Source organism: Erinaceus europaeus, chromosome 13 (genome assembly GCF_950295315.1).
Source record: "Erinaceus europaeus chromosome 13, mEriEur2.1, whole genome shotgun sequence".
Taxonomy (NCBI): Eukaryota; Metazoa; Chordata; class Mammalia; order Eulipotyphla; family Erinaceidae; genus Erinaceus; species Erinaceus europaeus.
The window spans coordinates 59427534-59452570 of NC_080174.1; the positions used below are offsets into that span (position 1 = coordinate 59427534).

The 25037-nt window shown below is 40.4% G+C and overlaps 1 protein-coding gene across 2 annotated transcripts in view; it reads left to right on the top strand.

Moving 5' to 3' along the window:
• The first annotated feature begins 1424 nt into the window (after positions 1–1424).
• Positions 1425–25037, top strand: part of EFCAB14 (EF-hand calcium binding domain 14) — a 43662-nt gene continuing 20049 nt past the window's right edge. For both annotated transcript variants that reach the window (XM_016187369.2, XM_016187370.2), the window contains exons 1-4: positions 1425–1603; positions 3595–3743; positions 11954–12099; positions 24780–24878. In XM_016187369.2, coding sequence (XP_016042855.1) covers positions 1425–1603; positions 3595–3743; positions 11954–12099; positions 24780–24878 — 573 coding nt within the window. The remainder of the gene's footprint in view (positions 1604–3594; positions 3744–11953; positions 12100–24779; positions 24879–25037) is intronic.

The following is a 25037-nucleotide window of genomic DNA, read 5'->3' on the forward strand; positions in this document are numbered from 1 at the left end:
ATGTAGCTAATTCTTTATAAATGTTTGTCAAATGAATCAATGTGTTCAACTGGGTTGAATCAATGTGTTCAACTAGGTCACCTGTCACACGCCTAAACTTTTAATAAACAATGAGTCAAATGGGGCGGAGCACGTGCAGGCTGGGCAAGTCCAGCTCACTACTGGGGACCGGAGGGCCGGCGAATTTTGCGAGCCCGTAGAGCAGCTGCAAGGTTGGCTGGCGGCCGCCCGAGCTCAGGTGAGTCCCGCGTCCCAGGTGACCTTCTAGAGGGCGGGGCCTCCTCAGAAGACCGGCTGGACCCACCCTCAGAGACAGGGCCCCTTTAACGTCCTCTAGCCCCGGTGTGACGTCACCCAGCGGCTAGCCAATGGAAGAGTGGATTACTGGCAGGCGGCGCCGGCGGTCGCTGCCAAAGGGGAAGTGAGTTGTGGCTGGAGCAATGGCCCGGGACTGGAGCCCGCGGCCGCCGGCGCCGCCGCCAGTGTGTCAGGATCCGCCGCGACTGCAGCCAGAGCGGGGGTCGAAGTCGTGGCTGGAGTGGGGACAGCGCTTGTGAGCTGCGGAGAACCGCCCGTGCCGGAACACCTCCAACTCCGGGCGGGAACGCTTCAGGTGGGCTGACCCGCAGTCGCTCCTCTGCACCGTGCCCACCGCGTCCCTCCCCAGACGGGCCCAGACAGCGGGGCTGGGGTCTCCCCGGGCGCGGGACTGGCTCCTCGCAGGCCCAGCCCCCCGGGCCGGCCTCTGCATTTTCCTCGGACTCGGGTTCCCTTCAGACTCAGGTCGGAGGTCAGAGGACGGTGATCGTCCCAGACGCGGGCGTTGCCCCGGCTTCCAGGCTGCGTCCGGGTTGTAGCGGCCGGGAGCGCCCTCCCGGCGTCCCCTCTCCAGCTACGGAAGGACAGCCGCCTTCCCACTGTCTGGCGCCTCACCTTCACCGCTCTCACTCTCGAAGAATAAGTTTCTTTCCACCCACCCTCTCTCCGCTGGAAATCCTGCCCCGGAAGTCCAAAACGCCCATTTGTGCGCCCTCCCCCAGTCTCTGGAGTAACCTTAGGAAGACTAACTACTCATCAGGGCCGACGGTCTCTCATTTTTGACTCTATATCATCTTGGAGGTCGCCTCCTTCACAGCCTCCTGAGCCACTGACGCCTCATGCCCACGGCCTTACCCATTTGCATCACCAGCTTCCTGCTCATCTCTATGTGACTCCTCTGTGTGTCTGGGTGGCAGCTTTCCCTGGGCTCCGTTCTCCAGCCCCCGGCGGATTTGGTCAGTCCCACCCCTGGGTGGGAGTGACCGGGGGGCTCTGGCCCGGTGTTCCCCACCCTGGAAGGCAGCTCTAAGACGGCGAGAGAACTGGGCGTCGGGTACGAACCTGGCAGCTCAGGAGTGGGTGGTCCGCTCACTCCCCACAAGAAGATGAAAAAGCGCAAAGAACTCAATGCATTGATTGGCTTGGCTGGGGACAGCAGGAGAAAGAAACCTAAGAAGGGCTCGGGCCATCGCCTGCTTCGCACTGAGCCTCCGGACTCGGACTCCGAGTCCAGCTCAGAGGAGGAAGAGGAATTCGGGGTCGGGAATCGCTCTCGCTGCGTCAAGTGAGTTATACAGGGCGGAGGGCGAGAGGTGGGAGGGAAAGGGCATCTCCTCCGCACGGTGGATGGGGCAAGAGAGTTCTCAGGAAAAATGAGAGCGTGGGCCTTGGAGCAGGAGTGGGAGGGGAGGAGGGGAGCCCAGAAAGGAGAAAATGACACCAAGAAGGTAAATTCAGAATCTGAATGGAAGACCAAACTTAGAAATCTGTTTCTTGCTGGAGGAAGAACTCTGAGACCAAGATGGGCTTATGAAGTTGGGGTCCCCAGAGCCCGGAGAGACCAAGTTGGGAGGAGAAAAGAAGTTAACACTGGGACAGAGAAGTAAAGACGCTTCTGGGGACTGTGCCTTTTAAAGTATAGGAGGAATGGGCACTTCAAAGCTGCGAATTATTTTCTGCCCTTCCGAGTCAGTGTTGGTGGTGAGGGAACATGACAAATTGTAGAAAGCATGGGCCTTGAGAGTAGATGGAAATTAGGGAGTAAAAAGAGGCGACTTTTCCCCAAATCACTTTCGGATGGTGCAACCAGTAGACTGATTTCAGCAGTGAGGTTATAGAACATTGAGGATTGAGCGGGGAGAGGGGAGGATTCAGCTGAAGGAAACCTTGAGGTGCCCAAGTACCCTTTCAGCAAACAAACTAAATGAAAAGGATATTCTACTGAGAATGTAGGAGGCAGGAGCCAGTCAGGTTGGAATGCGAAGAGATTGAATCCTTTGCTTGGTTTGCATTTGTTAGAATGTCTGCCTGTATCCTCTTAAGTTTTAAGAAAGAGTTTAGTTTCTAATGAACTTTGTTAGCCATGGAGGGTGAAGATGTGAAATAGAATCGTCCAGCTGGAATGGTGACCCTCTTGGGTTAGTTTAGAACTTGAATACTGGTTGAAATTTAGTGTGAAGTCTAACTCCTTTATAAGCTTTCTTCTTCTGAGTTGATAAGCTGGAGTGTACCCGGTATCCACGTAAACATTTGCTTCCTATTTCTTTCATTTCATTTGCAGTGGCACTTGTTTTTTTAATGAAGAGACTGGAGTTCCATATCATTCACCTAATAGAGTGCCTGCCTTGCTGTGTATGCTATGGCATAAATTTGCACTCCAGTACTACATGGGTGCAGCTGTGCCCCCAGAGTAAATTCTAGTGCTGGAGTGTCTTTCCCTCTCTATCTCTTTCTTTCTTTCTATGTGGGAAAGTCAGCCGTAAGGAGTGAAATTGCACATGCATGAGTCCTCAGTGACGAAAAAAGAAAAAAAAAGTTGTCAATAAACTGAGAATATCCCTTGAATTGAGTGTATATTGAAGAGTGCGTTGGATAAATAGGTAAATAACAGTGCAGTGATAAAATTGCAGAGATGCTCTGGTTTGTACACTTCCCTAACTTGAATTATCTTCAAAGACTTAATGGTGATGGCAGAAGGCTGCAGTGCGCACAGGTGCTTCCTATGACTGAGGCCTACAGGAACTCTGTGTCAGGTGAAGTTTGAAACCACAGTGTTCAATAGGTGAACTCTTTACAGATGGTATAATTTAGTCATTCTCAGCCTGCTGTTCAAATTTACATGTGGCACTATGCTCCCTGAAAAATCAACTATCTATTCATTAGAAAAGGTAATTGCGGGAGTCAGGCGGTAGCACAGCGGGTTAAGCGCAGGTGGCGCAAAGCTCAAGGACTAACATAAGGATCCCGGTTCGAGCCCCCAGCTCCCCACCTGCAAGGAAGTCGCTTCACAGGTGGTGAAACAGGTCTACAAGTGTCTGTCTTTCTCTCCCCCTCTGTCTTCCCCTCCTCTCTCTATTTCTCTCTGCCCTGTCCAACAACAATGACATGAATAATAACTAAAACAATAAAACAACAAGGACAACAAAAGGGAATAAATGTTAAAAAAAATTTTTTTTAAAAAGGGAATTGCATGGTGACCTAAATATGCTATTTCTAATAAAGCTAAACTTTTAATCACATGTATTTCTTTTTTAATTTGTTTTCCTGATTCATTAGGGGAGACTATTTCCGATGCTGTAAAATCTGCTATCCCCTTTGTGCTTTTGTCATCCTTGTGGCTTGTGTGGTGGCCTGCATTGGTTTGGTGTGGATGCAGGTGGCTTTGAAGGAGGATCTGGATTCACTCAAGGAAAAATTCAGAACAAGTAAGTAGTTGCCTTTTTCAGAATATAATCTTGGGGTTTTTTCCAGGTCCTAGGAGAAAAGGAGCCATGCTGAATTAAGAGTTTTGCGCACTCTGACAAAACGAAACAATTACACATTGTTTCCACCACTTTTCTACTTTTAGCTGTCAGCTTAAGTATGATAACAATTATTACCTTTTTTTTTTTTGGTAGAGATACAAAAAGGGAGTGAAAGAGACCACAGCCATGAAGCTTCCTTTAATACTGTGGGGACCAGGCTCGAACCTGTGTCATGCATATGGTGACACACTATCCAAGTGAGCTATTCCACCAGCCCCAATTTGTTTTTTGTTTGTTTGTTTTGTTTTGTGCTGGGGCTGGGTGCCTGCACTACGAATCCACTGCTCCTGGAGGCTATTTTTTCCCTTTTGTCGCCCTTCCTTATTGTTTATCGCTGTTGTAGTTACTATTATTGTTGTCATTGTTGGATAGGACAGAGAGAAATTGAGAGAGGAAAGGAAGACGGGGAGAGAAAGAGAGATACCTGCAGACCTGCTTCACTGCCTGTGAAGTGACTTCCCTGCAGGTGGGGAGCCGGGGGCTCGAACTGGGATCCCTGTGCCTGTCCATGTGCCTTGCACCATGTGCGCTTAACTCACTGCGCTACCACCCAGCCCCCCCAATTTGTTTTAAGTAGTATTTGTTTTGTGTACCATTAGAACAAGTAGTATCTGAAATAATGGCATTGTAGTTGATGCTTACAGTACAGAATGGCAGGGCTATGGTCCAGGAGTCTAGAACCTTGGTCAACCTTCACCTGCTGTCACTTTGTACTTCCCCAAGTATAGCAAGGTGATAATAGCATTGTACAGTTCCCTTCCTCCTCACAAGTCCGTTTGAGAAAGAATGTGGGGATGTTGTCAGTTTTCTCCTTAGACACCATACATTATTCTTAATTATAAAATTGCATTCTAAAAAAAAAATAAATTAAAAAATAAATAAATGAAATTGCATTCTGCACATGTAAAGTACTTTTCCTAAAAAGTGCATTTGGGTAATTTCAGCCTCGTGTAATATAAACACCTTCCTTTAGCAATACTGGTCTTTGGTTCTAAATTTCAAGAGTTGATTTTTGGACCAGGGAGACAACTCAGCAGTAGAGCACAGGACCTGCATGTGTAAGGTCCCAGGTTCAATTTCTGGTATCCCATATGCCAAAACTGACAGACAGTTAGCTTTATCAGCTAAGGAACCAGTTTTAAATTAATTATAAATAAATTTAACAGCATTAGTACACCAGAAAACTGACCACCAGACTTATAATATTATAAAGAAAAAATATATATCATAAACAAGTCTGGTCTTAGCACTGGAATTAGAATTGTTTTCCTACTATTCATAGTAAGTCATAGGAGATCATAACATCCTAGTTTTCTTTTACCTCTATCTACTCTTTGCTACTGCAGTTTTTCTACTTTGAACATTACTTTGGGACAGTTAATCTTTGGTGCGTTAATGATATTCCTAGTTACGTTCCTTGAAAAAAAAATGTTGCAATACTAACTTTGATTTTCCTTCTGAGCTTCTGATTCAGGATTGGGTAAGTTGCGTATCTCTGCCAGAATCATCCTGGCCTATTTAAGGTGAGTGTTTTCTTTGTAAGAAATGACAAAAAAAAAAAAAAAAACTTGAGAGTGAGCTTTCCAGAAACAGTGTTTTTGCTTATAAATAACTGGAGATAGCTGGCTATAACACTTTCCTTCAGTAACTAGTTGGGTGGGCCTCTTAGGTTTGTGCTACAGCTTGTTTTGATCACATAAAGCAGTTGTTTATACGTTTCAAAACATTGCTCCATTCTCTAGAGTCGTTTTTCTGACTGCTCTGTGCCTGTGTTTATAGGACACCTGCATAATTTATACCTTAAATGAACTTTTCAAAGCATTACTTTATTTAGAAAAATATATTTAAAGTGTATACATGTTACAAACCTTGGAATTAAACTAACCAAGTGCTTTTTGAGCACTCATGAAGACCAGTCCCTAGAAATATTGTTTACAGGACATGCCAGGAGTTACACTGAACTATGAGAGCTGCTTTCTACTGCTGAGTAACATTCCTCTGGGACTTTGACAATTGCCAGCTAGCTTGAGTGAAGCAGATTTAGACTTGTCAGTCTGGCTGCTTTGTTGGCACTGATTTGTTGCAATAGAAGTGTCAGACCTGGGGGCCAGGTGATGGTGCACCTGGTTGAGCGCACATGTTACAGTGCATAAGGACCCTGGTTCAAGCCCCTGGTCCCCACCTGCAGGGGAAAGCTTTGCGAGTGGTGAGACAGTGTTGCAGGTGTCTCTCTCTCTCCCCGACTATCTCCCCCTCCCCTCTAGATTTCTGACTGCCACTACCCAATAAATAAAGATGATTTTAAAAATTAAAAAAAGAAAGAAAGAAAGAAAGAAAGAAAGAAAGAAAGAAAGAAAGAAAGAAAGGTCAGACTTGTGTTGTCTAAAGCAGGACTTCCTAGAGGAAGTTAGGTGGTGGGGCAGAGAGCCTAGGCAGTTCATAGACTGAACCGTTGTAGACCACTTGCCTAAGATTGTGTGAAAATCATTGTCTTGGATAAATGAGGTCAATCTCTTTAAACTTCACTAATCTTTCTTCTGGTCTTTGATCTATTTTAATTATATTTCAGTAAGTTCATTTTAGTTCTCAAGAGGATCTACTGACTCAAATAAGAAAATCTGGCTTAAGGATACCTTGAGGAATTCAGAGGCCTTTGTACTTTAGATGAATAAATATTCTACGACATTTGTAAGGAAAAGAAACAGGATTGCTGAAATATCTGAAAGAGAAATAAAGCAGGTTTTAGTGTTGTCGTCTGGGAGGTGGCACAGTGATAAAGCTTTGGACTCTCAAGCATGGGCTCCTGAGTTCGATCCCTGGCAGCACATGTGCCAGAATAATGTCTGGTTCTTTCTCTCTCCTCCTATCTTTCTCATAAATAAATAAAATCTTAAAAAAAAAAAAAAAGCAGGTTTTAGTGTTGTTCCTTATGGTCAAGAAATAACTTGATCCTTAAAATACGGGCTAGCCTTCAAACACTTCACTGTTATTTTTACAGAGCCAAGTACTTCAGAATATACACAGTCATTCTATAGAAAAGCTTATTCCCAGCCATCCCTCTCTTACACTCAGCTATAAAACAAATGCTCAAGTAAAGGGGCAAGGCAGTGGAACAAGTGGAAAAGTGCACAATTTACCATGTTCAATGACCCAGGTTTGAGTCTCTAGTCCCCATCTGCAGCAGAAAGGCTATACAAGTAGTAGAGCAGGCTACAAGTGTATCTTTTTTTCTTAGCCTTTTTATTTTTTTTCTTTTACTTCTATTAGTGATTTACAAAATGACAAAATAACAGGTACAATTCCATACCATTCCCACCATCAGAGTTCTGTGTCCCCATTCCCTTCATTGGAAACTACAGTGGTTTGAGGCCAGGCGCTTGGTACACCTAGTTAAGTGCATACATAACAATGTGCAAGTACCCAAGTTCAAGCTCCTGGTCCTCACCTGCAGGGGAAAGCTTCATAAGTGATGAAGCAGGGCTGCAGATGTCTCTGTCTCTTTCGCTCGCTACCTCCTCCTTCCTTCTCAGTTTCTGTCTCTACCCAATAATAAATAAAAGTAGAATTTAAAGATTTAAAAAGAAACTGTAGTGGTTCTCCCAAGGTCACAGATATAGGTTGACTATTATTTATATAACTACGTGTGTGTTTCTCTTCCTGCCCCCCCCCCCCATGGTCCTATCTTTTCTTCCATGTTAACTCACAGCTACAACTTACTACTACTTCTTAATGTCTTTCCTTTTTTCTTCTTTTTTCTCTGGGTCCTGATGGAGGTTTCAGCCCTCTAGTCATTTTTCCCCTAGTATTACTCCCCATTTGGGAATATGGACCAAAATTCTTTTTGAGGTGCAGGAAGTAGGAGGTCTGTCTTCTGTAACTGCTTCTATACAGGACATGGGTATTGGCAAGTGGGCCCATACCCTTAGCCTGTTTCTATCTTTCCCTAGTGGGGCAGAGCTCTGGAGAGGTGAGGTTCCAGGACACATTGGTGAGACCATCTGCTCAAGCAGTTTAGTAGCATCTACAACTTGGTGTCTGAAAGGCACTAAGTTATGAGGCAGGATAAAATGTTAAATAAATAGGAACCAGAAAGTAGGGATAGAACAGGTGAGAATAGGGACTTTAGGTGGTAAGAAGCTAGGAAGTCTATTTTAGGAATGTCTTTGGGGCCCATGATTTTAACATAGAGGTGGACTAAAAATATTGTCTGGGAAGATATAGTCAGAATTGAGAATAGAACTAGAAAGCTGGAATAGTACAGAGAGTACCTCCCAAATGTGAAGAAAATATATAAATACAGTTAGCTGTGTACCACATCCATCTGACCCTGGACCTATATATATATTCACATTTAGTGCAGTATCCTATTTAACCTCCAAGTCCCTGTCAGATTGAGCCATCAGTCCATGGTCACAGCTGAGAACATTCTAGACTGTACTCATTTCAGGATCAGTCTTCCTCAAGTGTCAGAGTAGGCTGACCCAGCCTCCTTTCAAAGAGTGGGACAATCCCTACCATTGCTACTTTATACTAAGGGCAAAGTCCTGGAGAGACCCTTCAAAAGGCTTATGGTGACATTTCTGATGGAAGTAAACAGTGATAATGGAGAGAGGGCTCTGTTAAAGGTCTAGCCCATCATATGTGCAGGGGAATCCTAGGATACCCTGACATGGGCCCCAGGTGATGGGGTGGCCTGGTAGTGACCAAAGAGGCCACCATTAAGTGAGCTACTCTGTTGCCCTTTCCCAGCTTTTATAACGCCTTCTTTATCTGATCAGCTTGGTATTCTCTCAACTGTTAAAGCTGAGTATTCTCTCAACCTTTGAGTATTCTCTCAACTGTTACCCAAATTGGTCTGTAGGGTCAGGCTTCAAGTTGGATATCTCCTTCTTTCTTAGGCTCTCTCACCCCATTTCTCTCTATCTCTATCATAATTTAAATAAATAAATAAAATATTTTTTTAATGTTCAAGTAAAGGGAAAGACAAGTAGTAACAGTTTAGTGGTCCAGTACAGAATTTTAAAATGGTCTTGTGTTAGTGAAGGCATTAAGATGTATCTGGCAGCTAGAATATACTGGAAAGAGTACGAGTCATAGCAGCAGAAGGTTTGACTGTTGAATACTGGCTTGCTTGTTATGAGCTATAAAAATAAGACAAGTAATTCTTTCTGAGTCCATCCATATTTTCCCATCCATAAAACACAAATTTGTATTTGTGCTACCAAAGCACATTGGGCATTCCTCTGTCATAACATCTGTCACATTATATCGTCATTCCATGATGGGACTTTGCTCCTCACTAGATTGAAAGCTTCGGCGTCTCTTATGTGCTCTAGATCTGAGTGAGTGGTGACTGAGCATGTGACAGAAACTCAACAAGTCAAATAATTACATTAAAATTTGAAACTAAAAAGGCATAAATGTATAAAATATTGCTACTGGCATTGTATGTGTTATGTGTGAAATGTATGTACATAAGCAATCCGTTTCCTGATCTTAAAGATTAAGAAGAAAGCTAGGCAAATTCTTTTGAATATTAATATGAGTTGCTCTCCATGTTGGAAGAAAATGAATTAGTAATCCTAAATTATTTTGTTTGCTTCTTCCTATATGTGCTATAAGGGTGTTTTGACTTGGCTTGTTTCTGCTAAAAGAAAAAAAACAGCAAGCCAAATGATAAATATTTCCTCCCTTGACTTTTACAATCCTCAGGATATAGTGTGTTTTAAGGACTTGTTCAGCTTTGTATATTAATTATTAGTTAATAATTGTAACCCAGATTATTTGTTTGCCTTTCTTCTTCTACTTTTTTTTTCTACTTAATTCATATAAATTGCAGGAAAGAGAAGGACTTCTTCTAAACCCTCTTGGAATGGTGACTACTGGAGAGTGGCAGCTTTGGGTGGGATGAATTTTTCTAAAAATGTAAAAAGAAATTCAGTAAAATGCTAAGTGCTATATTAATTTAGTTTCCTAAACTGTTCTTATTATATAAGATAGACTACTTCTTGCATTCCATGTGTAAATCAAACATTACGTTAAAACTATTTGGAGACATCTGTTATTTATAAAGAAATCTGTTGACTCATTTTTGGAAAATGAATAAAATCATCTAATTTCTTCTAACTAGTAAATCTAAATCTTCAGGTAGTGAACTTATTTGTAATAGGACTACGAATACCATCCTCAATTTTGGGGTCATTGTTTGTTGACTTTTTGTTGGATTTTAACTCCATTTCATACCCTACAATTTTTTCACTGAGCAAGCATTTTAGTGCTTCTTTATACCTAGTATTGTACTGGCCCCTGGGTCCAGTAAGATCTGGTCCCTCTCCTCAAGCAGCTCTCTCAATCTAATGAAGGAGATAGACAAGTCAGTAGTTTACAACACAGTATGTTAAGTGGTTGGTAGTGTTTGGAAGTAGTATAGAGATGGTAGTGATTAAAAGTGGAGACCCAGCTAGCTACTTGTGTTGAATCTTGGAAGACACTAACTAGGCTCTGGTATCAGAAAGAAGGGGCAAGCCAAAAAAACATTTAGACAAAAGAGTGTTTGCAGAGTCACTGAGGCTTAAAGAAACTGCTATCAAAAAAATGAGTTTGGCGTGGTCCAGGAGGTGGCGCAGTGGCTAAGGCACTAGACTCTCAAGCATGAGGTCCTGAGTTCAATCCCTGGCAGCACATGTACCAGAGTGATGTCTGGTTCTTTCTCTCTCTCCCCTATCTTTCTCATAAATAAATAAATAAAATCTTTAAAAAAAAAAAAAGAAAAATGAGTTTGGCTAGAAAGTACAATGAGGACATGGATAATGTGATGGGGAAACATAGTTGGGAAGTAAGCAAAGGCCAGATTTATGCAGTCAGTAATATTTACTGGTTGCCTCAGTTGTGTCAGGTAAGTGCCTGTCACACAGAAATCAACAGGAAAATGTCTTGGAGCATACATTTTAGTAAATTCTTTTCTATTTGTTTCTTATGCAATATTTTATTTTAAAGAAAGCTATGCAAGTAGTCTACAGCTTTAAAGCACTATGTAGGTTTTATTTTGCAGGACCAACCATTTTCATTTTTATTTTATGTGAAAAGAAAAAAAAAGTACTCTTCAAAGAAAGAAAAGAAAGCACTCTTTCAGGCCTCTTACCTTCAGACTCACAAATCTCTAAATCTTTCAGGAGATTCTGTTACTCAGCAGAAAGGCCAGATGTCACTTTATGCTTCCCTAATGTGTTCCTTTATTGTCTATTTCTGAGCTTTTGGGTTGATTTACAAAAGCACTGTTGTTTATTAAAAAGATTTAATGATAGTACTCATAACTGTACTTGAAAAAGTGGTAGAAACCCATCTTATATTTGACCAAATTGATAAAAATAAAAGTGGACTTACGCATCTATTGATGCATTGCTTACAACATCAGCTTGAACATTAAAGGGATAAAGCTTACAAATTTTTAGTGACTAATAAAAAATTCCTTAATTGAACTGGTTAATATTTATCATTTATTGTATGCTTGACCAACTGCCTGGTATTTTGTAGTCATCTTTTCATTTACTTTTAATTATCTTATAAAATATGTTTTACCTGTGTCAGTAAATGAGAAAACTGAGCTCAAAGAATTTTGGCAGTTGATTGAAAAATCATAGTAAATTAGAGTTCATATTCAACTCCAGCTCTTTCTGTTGATGTTCTTTGCAGTTAATTTTAGCCTCCTGACTTTTAAAAGTTGTATTACCAGTACCAAAATAGCCCCAGTTAAAATGGAGCCAACCAGTCTTCCCTGGGTTAAAGAATAGGAAAGCTATCAGGGGAGAGGATGGGATACAGAGTTCTGGTGGTGGGAATTGTGTGGAGTTGTACCCCTCTTATGCTATGGTTTTGTCAATGCTTCCTTTTTATAAATTAAAAAAAATTAAAAATATGAAGCTTAAGTGTTAAAGATGCATATTTACATAAAATAAGAGTAGTATAGTTGATAAATATTAATTCAGTCACTATCCTTCCGGAATTAACTTTTAGTATTAATCTAACTTCTTTTCCTAGAGAATGACCATTTTTCAACTTGGAGCAATGAGAAAACTTTGACTATTTGTGATTATTCTTATTTTTGTTTCTAGTGGAATCTAATCAAAAAAGTTCATTCCAAGAAATCCCCAAACTTAATGAAGAAATACTCAGCAAGCAAAAGCAACTTGAGAAGATTGAATCTGGAGATTTGGGCTTGAACAAAGTGTGGATAAATATCACAGACATGAATAAGCAGGTAGCACACATATAATTTCATCTCTAAGATGTTGTAAATGTTCAGTTTTGTTTATTTAAAATGAATACATACGTATAGGGAACACCATATTGCTTTTTGAAATGTTGTTTTATATATTGAAATCACATATGGTAGGTAATATTCGTAGTTATGCAATTATTAAGTATTGGTAGTTACCAAATACTTAAAAATTAACCCTTTCTGCAAAGTAACAGTTTTGTCAAATAGGAAAGTCTTAGAGATAGTGAGAAATTCTTGAATCAGCTTTTCCTTAGGAGTGGTGTAATTATCAGATTTTAAAAAGCCTATCATCTAACCCTCAAGAAATATGGGCAGCCTGGATTTATTGACTAATGAAAGTTTATTTATAAAAAAATAGAGTTTGCAAACTTAGATATAGCCTTGGAATGTAATGCTTGCTATACACTGAACTAAAACAAATCTGAAGACCTATGACTAGTGATAGTTATTCTAGATCAGCACAGTAGGAGGTGGCAAAGAAAATTAAATAGCTTGACCAAGCAAGCCTAGAACAAAAAATTTTCCAGTGCCTAAATTGTCCATATCTCAGTAGATATTGGTTACATAAGAGTGACACTGCTATGGGAAAGGGCTTATTCAAGAAATATTGATTGAGCATCTCATCTGTATGAGGTGTCAGAGTTGCAGCCTTTGCCCTAGTTTTTGCAATTTAGTTAGGAAAGGCATGCTCACCAAAAAGAAAATTCGAGCAACAGGTGAATGATGCACCTGCAAGTGCTTAATAACAGATGGGCTTTCCTTATTGGGACCAAGAATTTTTCTTCTTTGGAGTGGGGTTGCAGAGCTAAGAGCACTGTGCTAGAATAAAGTGCTTGTAAATGTTTTGAAGCTACCCTGCCTCTCAGTGGTAGTTCAGGGGAAAGGCAGTTCAGCACTCAAAACCAGAGATAATTGACCTAGAATACTAACTTTAAAATTTTTGCCTGGAACCCGTAGTAAAAAATGTTTTATCATTATTCAACAAGCTCACACATAAATATGTAACTGAAAAGGTTTTGAGAATCATAGCTTACCCCTAATATTGTGATGCTTATAATACTTTCTTTTTTTTTCTTTTTAGTTTTTTCCATCTTTATTTATTGGATAGAGACACCCAGAGGGTACGGGAAGACAGAGAGGAAAAGAGACAGACACCTGCAGCCCTGCTTCACCACTTGTGAAGTTCCCCCCCTGCAGGTGGGAACCAGGGACTTGAACCCAGTTCCTTGTGCCCTGTAATGTGTGCGCTCAACCAGGTGTACCACCACTGGCCCCTTACCTTATTTTCTATTCCAGTCTATTTTAATCTTTTAATTTTTCACAAAGTAGTTGATGAGTTGCAGCACCTCATATCTAGTCATTATCATTTATCTTTGGACTCTTAAGTAGTTAGAGAAAAGCAAGTGTTTAGTCCTTTTTTCCCAGAACAATAAGATAAACTGTTACCTTCGCTTCTGTTCACTAGGGAAATGAGTGGTTTGATTGGCCAAGATAACATCAAGTAAAAGTAGACCATAGTGAAGCACTGTGGGGTAACTCGTGTCTCTTGCTAATGCAAACCTTGGATTCTATGTAGATAATTAGCTATTTCACCAAGGCAGGGTGAGATCCTACAGGATGAAGAGAGAGTTTCCCATATTCTTATAAATTGTTACAAGAAGAGACAAAGGGGAGGTTGACACCTGTTATGAGAGGATGCACAGCTTTTCAAATCTTTGCCTTTTGTTTTGGTTTCTGAGTGCTCTATAACCAGCAATCTGGAAACAAAAGAATTGTTTCATCCTTGGCCTGCCTGTTAATGCAAAAAGGGCAGGTACTTGAGAGTTCCTTTAGCAGTCTGAGGACTTCATACTTTTAACTGGGAGACTTAACTGAAACTCCTTCTATTGATATTTTAGCTGCAAAGGTGATGGTACTAACTGATGGAGCCAACCCGGTGCAGAAGAATTCTTTGCTGGTGTGGTGCACAAAGATGGGTGTTGAGGAAGGAGAGATATAAAGGGAGCTCACCACTCTGATGTTCTAAAATTAATGTTACATTGTCTCTAATGGCCTGTTCAAGTAAGATGCATTTGTCCTAAACCAAAATAGGTATAAAAATAAAATTAGTATTTAAACATGTTTCCATGTCTGACAGCTCTGTCAGTTAAAATGCTTTCAGTGGCAATTTTTTAAAGTAATTCTAAGTGGCACAAACAACAAGAAAATGTATAATATTATCACTTGACAAGAACTGTTCTTATCACTGTAAATTGAAGTTAAGGTATCCTGATAGAAAATAAGCCATCAGTTTGAAAAAAAAGTTAAAATCATTTTGTTTTGAAATCTGTAAGCTAGTAGTTAAAATTGCATTTACTTTTCTATTAAATCTCTGACTCCGGGAGTCGGGCGGTAGCACAGCGGGTTAAGTGCAGGTGGCACAAAGCACAAGGACCGGGGGAAGGATCCCGGTTCGAGCCCCCAGTTCCCCACCTGCAGGGGAGTCGCTTCACAGGCGGTAAAGCAGGTCAGCAGGTGTCTGTCTCTCTCTCCTTCTCTCTGTCTTCCCCTCCTCTCTCCATTTCTCTCTGTCCTATCCAACAACATCAACAACAACAATAATAACTACAACAATAAAAGAAGGGCAACAAAAGGGAATAAATAAATAAATAAATATATTTTTTAAAAAAATCTCTGACTCCATTAAATCTCAAACATTATCAGAAGTTAGTCTCCCCTTTCTTTGAAGAACATTCCTTCAATTAATGTCTAATGCACTACTCTTACAGAATTAGGGCTTGGATTCAAAACAAAAAGAAAACTTTAGCTGAGTCCTTAAAAGGCAAATAAAAGTTGACCAAGTAAATTCTGCAGAACAGAAGAGTATCCTAGGTAAAACATTAGTAAAGATGATACTTAATTATTTGCAGATGCCATATTTGTAGACACAATTACTTGCTAAAAATTTGTTTGTAACCCTTGTTGCTTTTATAGTCATTCACTAATAGGTACAGTGACATTTTGAATCATCTGTAGTCAAATAAGTCAGTTGAGGTCAAACAAGGTGGTACTGCCTTTTTCCAGCTCTTATGCTGTAAATTTTACAACATATTCAGTGATTGTGTGTGTGTGTGTGTGCATGTGTGCGTGCGTGTACGTGTACGTGTGTGCGTGTGTATTGGTTATTGTGCCACTTAAAATGTCCCTCAAGCATAGTTCTAAAGTGCTGTCTAGTATTATTACTAAGTGCAAGAAAGCTGTGATGTACCTTAGAGAGGAAATACATGTGTTAGTTAGGATTCACTCAGGCACAAATTCTACAATCTAAATTAAATAAGATGTCTTTAAATAAAGCACAAATAAAGTACCATTATATATTATACTAATTTGTGGATGAAAATCTTGTGGCTAGAGAATTCTCAGGAATGCAATCCTATTTCCATTAGATGTAATGGTTCAGTATTCACTAGTCCAAGGTTTGCTCTGACTTCCTAAAATATAATTACTGTAATAATAAGGTGTGTGTGTGTGTGTGTGTGTGTGTGTGTACGCAAAAGCATTGGTGAATGAAAAAGATGGTATACTCAGGGAGTTTTCATAGTTCATCATTGTTCTAGTTTGGCAGGTATAGGCCAGAAATCAGTACATATCAACAAGAGCCATATCCAGGATCATGAGTGACCTTTGCCCATCGGATGTTCTGCATCCTTTTTTGGCATTTGGTCCAGACACCTTCTATATATGCATCTAATTACTTGAGAAAAGTATACACTGTGCTCTAAATTTTAAGCATGACAACAAAGATTATGATGACAGTGAAGTTGATAACTGCCATTTATTTTTTTGAGAGATGATATTTTTATTCATCTAAATTTTACAATGCAAAGAAAATGTTATTTTTAAAAGAACAATCAACATTCAATATTATCTTTAAGTTTTCACTTCATAGTTCTTTCAGAAAGTGGCTATAGGAATAGTTAGCATGGACACAGAAAATAAAAATTTGACATTGATGGGAGACAGCTCAAATTGAAAAAAAAAACTCAGACAAAAATGGTGGAATTTTGGTTTTAAAATTAAAGAAAATGAACAGAGAAGAGGTGAGGTGGATAAATGAAGGCAAAGGAAGACAGAGATAATTATTAGAGACTCCAGAATTCAACAGTGTTAAGTAAATTACACTTGTCATCTGTTTGCCTGAGGCTATGACTTCAGAGTGTCATTATTTCTTTTTTTTTTTATTTTTTATTTAAGAAAGGATAAATTAACAAAACCATAGGATAGGAGGGGTACAACTCCACACAATTCCCACCACCCAATCTCTATATCCCCATCCCATTCCCTCCCCTGATAGCTTTCCCATTCTCTGTCCCTCTGGGAGCATGGACCCAGGGTCATTGTGGGTTGCAGAAGGTGGAAGGTCTGGCTTCTGTAATTGCTTCCCCGCTGAACATGGACAAGACTGGTGGGTCCATACTCCCAGTCTGCCTCTCTTTCCCTAGTAGGGTGGGTCTCTGGGGAAGCAGAGCTCCAGGGCACATTGGTGGGGTCTTCAGTCCAGGGAAACCTGGCTGGCATCCTGATGGCATCTGGAACCTGGTGGCTGAAAGAGAGTTAACATACAAAGCCAAACAAATTGTTGAGCAATCATGGACCCAAAGGTTGGAATAGTGGAGAGGAAGTGTTAGGGGGGTACTCACTGCAAACTCTAGTGTACTTCTGCTTTCAGGTATATATTTTGCACTAGTTTGCATGAGTGTGAACATATGCTCTCTCTCACAGAACCTGGTCTATATCTAGGTTTTGGGACTTTGTTAGAAAGTGAACCACCTGGGATGGAATTAGAGAATACTATGAAAGGAAAGGTCTCACCCAAGTAATGAATCTGAAGGGTTGTCATTCCACACGTGAAGTCTCTGGACACAGTCTGAGCTGAAGCATGTTGAGGTGGCAATCCTTGCGTTGATTAGGTTGTGATCGGCAGATGCAATATTATTTGATATGGATTGGGAGAGGCATGCCGGAAAGTGGGCCCTATCCTAAGGTTCCAGGACTGGGGGAAATATAGGCTCTCTAGTGGAGATGTGAGGTTCCTGCTGTCTTAGGGTTCAAAAAGACAATGGATAGTTAATGTTATCATCACATTATTTGGTAATTGGGTTAACTTTGAAAAGTCCTTTTGTTAGAGTTTGCTGTATAGTACCCAGTATTTTGTATGTAGCTGTGCTATTGGTTGCTTCTGATCTACTTGGTCTAGGCTTTTGAGAGAGTCTGCATATCAAATACACAGCCTATATATTAAAAAGACTCAGTCTGTGTTTTAAAAACTTCGAGACATACAATTAGTTTTCCCCTTCTCATATTAATTAACTAGTGATTTAATGACTACACTTTACTAGGAGTGTACATAAACACCATTCCCACCACCAAAAGACTGTGACCCATCCTTCCCACCCACCCCCCACCGGCCCAGGAAGCTGCATGTCTACCCCTCACCACAGGGTTTTTACTTTGGTGCCCTATTCTGATAACTGCCATTTATTAAGTGACTTGTTTGTGCAGGTTACTACTAGGTGCTTTACTGTGCAAGTTCATTTCTGCTTCTATAGCCCTGTGGAGGAGGAGGAATCATCATTTTACAGATTAAACTGATGGTCAAAGAGATTAAATAAAAATGCATGCACACTTTTGCAGCAGTGCTAACAGTAAAAATATTCAAGTCCTTGGTACCTGTTTTCTTTCCAGTGTTCCATTCTGCCATCTACCTTTATATCCTCTGTAGGATTCAGTAGGTACCCAGAACTTGAAAAGTTGCTTTAGTAAGTACTCAAGGTTGGAAAGATGTGATATCAGGTCCCTACACAGATTCATAACCACTCATCAGTGATTTTGGGGTTTTTTTTTTACCTTACTATTCTTATATCTACTTACTTATTTTTAAGAAAAAGATCTAAATGTCATCAGTTCTGGTTTGTGATGATGCTTTTGAACCTGAGCCCTTTAGGGTCTTGGAAATGCAAGTTCTGCCCCCTAACAGTGAGATATCTCCCCTACTCCATTTACTTACTGCCTAAAAAGCACTTGATTTTAACTCCAAAGCAAAAAGCATCATTTCAGACTTTTTTACCAGGGCACTGCTCAGCTCTAGCTTTTGGTGGTACAGGGGATTGGACCAGGGATTTTGATGCCTGAGGCATGAGAGTCTCTTTGCATAACCATTATGCTATCTACCCCTGCCATCATCAAACTTTTTTTTCCATAATTATTTATTATTTAACCACCAGGGTTTTTGCTGGAGCTCAGTGTCTACACAATGACTCCACCATTCATGGTGACATTTTCTTTCTTTTTTTAAAATTTACTTTAAAAAATATCAACAAGGGAGTTGGGCTGTAGCACAGTGGGTTAAGCGCAGGTGATGCAAAGCACAAGGACCGGCATAAGGATCCCGGTTCGAACCCCGGCTCCCCACCTGCAGGGGAGTCGCTTCACAGGCGGTGAAGCAGGCCTGCAGGTATCTCTTCCTCTCCTCTCTGTCTTCCCCTCCTCTCTCCATTTCTCTCTGTCCTATCCAACAACAATAATAACTACAACAATAAGACAACAAGGGCAACAAAAGGGAATAAATAAATATTTTTTTAAAAAGTCTTAAAAAAAAAAAAAATCAACAAGACCACAGGATAAGAGGGGTACAATTTCCACCACTAGAGTTCTGTATCCCATCCCCTCCCTTAAAAGCTTTCCTATTCTTTGTCTCTCTGGGAACATGGACCCTGGATCATTATAAGGGTGCAGAAGGTGGAAGGTCTGGCTTCTGTCATTGCTTCCCTGCTGAACATGAGCATTGGCAGTTCGATCCATACTCCCAACCTGTGTCTTTTCTTTCCCTAGTCAGCAGGGCTCTGGAGAGGTGGGACTTCAGAGTACATTGGTGAGGTCGTCTACTCAGGGAAGCCAGGTTGGCATCGTGGTAGCATCAACTTGGTGTCTGAAAAAGCATTTAGATACAAAGAAAAACAAATTGGGAGCCAGGCGGTGGCACAGCAGGTTAAGCGCACAAGGACCAGTGTAAGGATCCCGGTTCAAGCCCCCAGCTCCCCACCTGCAGGGGATTCACTTCATAGGTGGTGAAGCAGGTCTACAGGTGTCTTTCTCTCCCCCTCTCTGTCTTCCCCACCTCTCCCCATTTCTTTCTGTCCTATCCAACAATGACAGCAATAACAACAACAACGACAAGGATAAACAATAAGGACAACAAAAGGTAAAAAAAATGTAAATAAACCTAAATACAATGATAGAAATTTTAAAAAAATTTTAAAACGAACAAATTATTTAATAATCAGGAACCTAAAGGTAAGAATGTAACAGATGAGATGTGGGGTCTCCATTTTGGAAAAAACTAGTAGATTTATTTTAGGTATATTCCAAGGGGCCCATGACTTTACTAATTTTTGCCTAAGCCCGACAGCTAATATTCAGGTGGACCAAAGGTTGTCTAGGGAAATGTCAGAGTTGGAAATAGGACTAAAAAGCTGGATGAGGGAAGAGAGTAGTTCCCAAATATGGGAAAAGTATATAAGTATTGTTAGCTGTAAACCCCATTGATTTGATCTGTGGGTTTATTCTGTGTAGAAGCATGTGTAACATCTGCATTTCTATAGGTCTGAGCTCACATTCTGTAAACATAGCTAGGAATATTCTAGGCTGCACCTATTGCTACCTTCCTCAAGTGGTAGAGTATTTTGGTCCAACCTCCCTTCAGAGAAGGCATAAGTCCCTACCATTGTTGATCCACATTGAGGGCAACGTCCTATAGGGGTCCATTATGTTGTTCCTGGTGGAGATGACCAGTGACAGTGAAAAGAGGACTCTGTTAGAGGTCTAGGCCCTTTGTGTCTGTGTGAGGATCCCAGAATTCCCTGACTAGGGCCCCAGGAGATGAAGTGATCTGGTAGTAATCAAAGGAGCCATCATTAAAGTATGCTGGTATCTTGCCCTTAGTCAGCTTTTATAGTCCTTACTTTGTCTGACACGGTTAACCTTGGAGTGATTGAGGGAAGTGAAATAGGAAGTAGGTGAGAAGAGTATCTAGGTCTAAGTAGAAACTATTTGACTCAGTACTTTATGTTGTCTTTTTTACGTCTTTTCTGCTTGCTTGTTGTGCTTAATGGGTCATTGCAAACTATTGTGTACTTTTGCTTTAAGGTATATATTTTCCCCTAATTTATGGATACATGTGCACATGTGCTTTAACTTTTTTGTTTATTTGACCACCAGGGTTATTGCTGGAGTTCAGTGTCTGCAAAGTGACTCCATCATTCATGGTGACTTTTTTTCTTTTTTTTTCTTTTTTTAAATAGAGACAAATAGAGAGGCATAACCACTTGTGAAATTTCCCCACTGCAGTTGGAATAATGGGGCTTGAACCCAGGTCCTTGAGCATGGTAATAGATATACTCAACTGGATGAGCCACCTCCTGGCTCCCATTTTAAATTTTGTATCAGCAGTACAAAATGATCTAGTAAGTAAATGATCTACAGAAGCTATTTTTAATTTTCCTAATGAAAAGTCATGTAACATGCATAAAACTCATCATTCATCTTCTGGCTGTAACATGACTTTTATTAATAGTTTCTACTTAATTCAATTTTTTAAGCTCTGTTTGTAAGATTGTAACACGTGCCTTTTAGAGAGAGAAATTCTATAATAACTCATTCTTGCATTCTGCAATGTATCTGACACCAGAGCAGTGTTGGATGTAGTTAGGGAGAGTGTCCCTTATTTCTGCCAACATTTGTTTTAGCTACTCTGCTTTGGAGTGAAATGGTAGCCACCAATGAGCCACATGGGTTATTTTTGTGGGAATTAAAATTCTTGAGATACTTCTGATTAATATCAGGTAACTAGAAGGTAATCACAATTGATAAAGCATTTGAAATAGCCATTTTCTTGCCCATCAAGTTTGGGGTGGACATTTACACACTTGGAGCACCGAATGAAACATACTTGGGAGCAGAACCTTTCCTTGAACCTTAGGATTAAGATGTTAAGATAGTAGTAGAAGGCACAAAAGAAAATGGAGCAGCCAAGGAAATATGTAACACATTTTCCTAAGTTATATGATGTCATTTTCCTATAAATATAGCAATGAATAGTCTTGTGCTTACATCTTTGTGCACATGAATGAGTAATCTTCAAGAATAGAGTTTTAGGGACAAGGAGGTAGGTAGTTCAGCACTAAAAGCACATACTTGGCATGCATGAGGTGCTGGGTTCAATCCCCAATGCACCACTTAATAAGACAGTCAGCAAACATAAATGATGGATCACTGTTCTTCTCATTCTCCATCTCTACACACAAAAATTTTAGAATTCTAGGCTGGATGGTGGCACACCTGGTTGAGCATACATGTTACAATGTGCAAGGACCTAGGTTCAAGACCACCACCACCACCACCCATCCCTACCTGCAAGGAGGAAAGCTTTGCAAGTAGTGAAGCAGTGCTGTAGGTGTCTCTTTAACTTTCTCCCCCTTCATTCCCCCTACCCTCTCAATTTCTGGCTATCTCTATCCAATAAATAAAAAGATGTTTAAAAAAAATGTAAAACTAAAGTTGCTGAATTAAAGCATTTGAATGTTTCAAATTTTGGAAGGTAAGTCTTCCAGTTTACTCTCCCATGAGCAATGAAACCTTAATATTATTCTTATCCTCTTAGGATTAAAATCTCTTTGATTTAATTGCTGCTCTTAGGTTTATAGTTATTTTGCTATGTGCTGAAGTCCCTCACCCAATTTGTTTATAAATGGATAGAGTTGGATTGATAATGATTAGCTAATCTGAATATTTTGGAGCACTTAAGGAAAATTACATGTGTTAAGTTCTTATTAAAATTCATTATTGGGGGGGTCGGGCGGTGGCGCAGTGGGTTAAGCGCATGTGGCGCAAAGCGCAGGGACCGGCGTAAGGATCCCGGTTTGAGCCACCGGCTCCCCACCTGCAGGGGAGTCGCTTCACAGGCGGTGAAGCTTGTCTGCAGGTGTCTATCTTTCTCTCCCCTTCTCTGTCTTCCCCTCCTCTCTCGATTTCTCTCTGTCCTATCCAACAACGAATTGCATTAACAAGGGCAATAATAATAACCACAAGGAAGCTACAGCAAGGGCAACAAAAGGGGGAAAAAATGGCCTCCAGGAGCGGTGGATTCATGGTGCAGGCACCAAGCCCAGCAATAACCCTGGAGGAAATTAAAAAAAAAAAAAAAGATAAAAAAAAAAAATTCATTATTGGGGCCAAGAGATAAGAGATGGCTCCTCTAGTAAGGTGCACACTGTGCTGGGCACAAGGACCTGGGTTTAAGCTTTTAGCACCACGTGGAAGCACTTAGGCCAGGAACAATGGAGTTTGTACTGTAATGCTTCTTTCTAACTCTCTCGCTCTCTCCCTTTATCTGAGATTGAAGGAAAGAAAGAGTGGGGGGGGGGGGGTAATGGAGTCTTTCAGTGTTAGTCATATTTGTCCCCAAACTTAAAAGTGTTAAAAACATTTATCTCACTACAACAATAGAACAACAAGGGCAACAAAAGGGAATAAATAAATATTTTTTAAAAGATTTATTTAAAAAAAAACATTTATCTCAGTTTCTGTGGTACAGAAATGTGAAAGCAACTTTCTCAAGAAACTAAGATGTAAGTGTCTAAGTTGTTGACCAAGGCTGTCCCATCTGGAGACTTTATTGTGCCTGGAGGACCCTCACACAGTGGCAAGAGGTCTCCATTCCTGTCCATGTGGAGCTGCTCTCCACATAGGGCTGCTGAGTGTTCTCACAGTATGGTTTCCCCCAGTGTGAGTGATCCAAGAGAGTAAGGAAGAAAGGCATAGTGCCTTTTTTTTTTTTTTTTTACTGCTCAGCTTTGGCTTATGGTGGTGTGGAGGATTGAACCTGAGACTTTGGAACCTCAGGCATGAGCTTCTCTTTACATTAACCATTAAGCTAGCTACCACCATTCGGAGTAGTGCCTTCTTATGAACTTGTTTCTAAAGTTCTCTATTTCATTACCACTTTGTTCTGTTGACTAGAACTAAATAAGTCACTAAGTCCAGGCCACACTCAAGAAAATGAAAATTAGGTTCCATTTCTAGAAGGGGGACTATCAAAGAATCTATAGACTGGCATTTTAAAACCATTACACGTCTCTGTGAGATGGTGGTTCAGCAGGTTTTACTGTTTTTGTTGTTTTAGCCATTTTATTGCTGAGGGAGAATCAATTCAGTACTTAGCTTGCCTTACCACCTAGCCTGTACCCTTTACTCAGTGTCCAACCCAGGCAGAGTATCCATACCCAGCCGTTCATTTATTCAGCAAGTTTAAATTCTTTGTCTAAATTATTTGCATGATCTTACTGTATCTGATACTTTTTTTTTCCCCTCACTTTCTACTAGAGTGGAAAGTCTATGAGCATAAAACCACATGATCTTCTTTGCCAGTCTCCATGATGCCTACATAAAAAATGCCAAACATTTGTTAAGGAAAGAATAATTAGTAATTTTACAAACTGCACAGAGCATGGCACAAATTCAATGCCTCTGTGGTGCCTTGAATTTGTTAGGTGTTTAATAAGGACCCAGAAATTTCAGTGGTTACTTTATGAGGCCGCTCTGAATATAAATTATTCTTGATAGACACATATCCTCATCCTAGAAATTGGAACAGGAAAACAGTTTGGCATTAAAAATCATTGAAGAGGGCAGGGGTGGATAGCATAATGGTTATGCAAACAGATTCTCATGCTTGAGTCTTCATAGTCCCAGGTTCAGTCCCCCACACCACCATAAGCCAGAGCTGAGCAGTGAAGAATGTTTTGGATAGACCACACTGCAACATTGTTAGAACTCTACAACTTGAAATTGAGCATTATGCAGGATCCCTCAGTCCCCACTGAAGAGTAAAGTATGGCTATTTAGAATTCTACCCCTAAATAGCAGAAGGGAAGACACATTTTATTTTGATTCAGTTCCTATTTTAATACATGTATTACATCAGTCAGTGAGTCAGTGGGTATTTATTGAGCCCCTTCAGGGAAAAAAGTAGTCCTTTGGTTGAGCTATTGAGTTTGAAATATTAATCACATTATTAAACCAAAACTAAATCCCCAAGTAGTTGAAAATGCTGTTCATGTTGTCAAGATACAGTTCCTATAGAGTATATTTTGTGGTGATGGGCTTTTACTTTATAATATATTGTCCCCACTTGGGTAGGAACGAAAGTTCAGTAAATAGCTAAGTTATTATTTTTTATCAAAATGAAATCTCTTGGGGGTTTTTGATCATTAACTTTCATTCCTGTCAAGCTGTTGAAGGATTGTGTTGTAATCACTGCAGCTTTAGTGTGATTTAAAATTTTGGGAACTTGGAGCTGCCAGAAGTAGGGTAAAGAATAATACTTGCCTTTACCTTTTTGCCATAGTGTTTAAATTGGACAGGGAAAGAAGAATAGGTATTACTGTTGCCTCCCAGTTCTTAAGTCAGTCTGATCCGGGGTACTGGTATGTAGTACCTCTACTACTATGAGCTGGATATATAACTTCTGTGTCACAGAGACACATACAGTCCAATCAGTTGGCATCATCAGCTAAACAGTTTGTAAAAGAAGTGCTCTACAATTTGTTCTCTTTTCTATACAGATTTCTCTGTTGACTTCTCTAGTAAACCACCTCAAAGCCAATGTTAAGTCTGCTTCAGACTTAATTAGCCTGCCTGCCACTGTAGAGGGACTTGAGAAGGTAAGTGCTAGATGTATAGGCAGTAGAATTAACCTTCTTCTGTAGTTTGAGATTCTTACCCCCCAAAAAAAATTTTTTTTTATCTGGTGTTTGAAACCAGCTGACTTAAAAAAAAAAAAAAAAAGGAAATTAATGTCATTTTCATTGTATTCTGAGGCA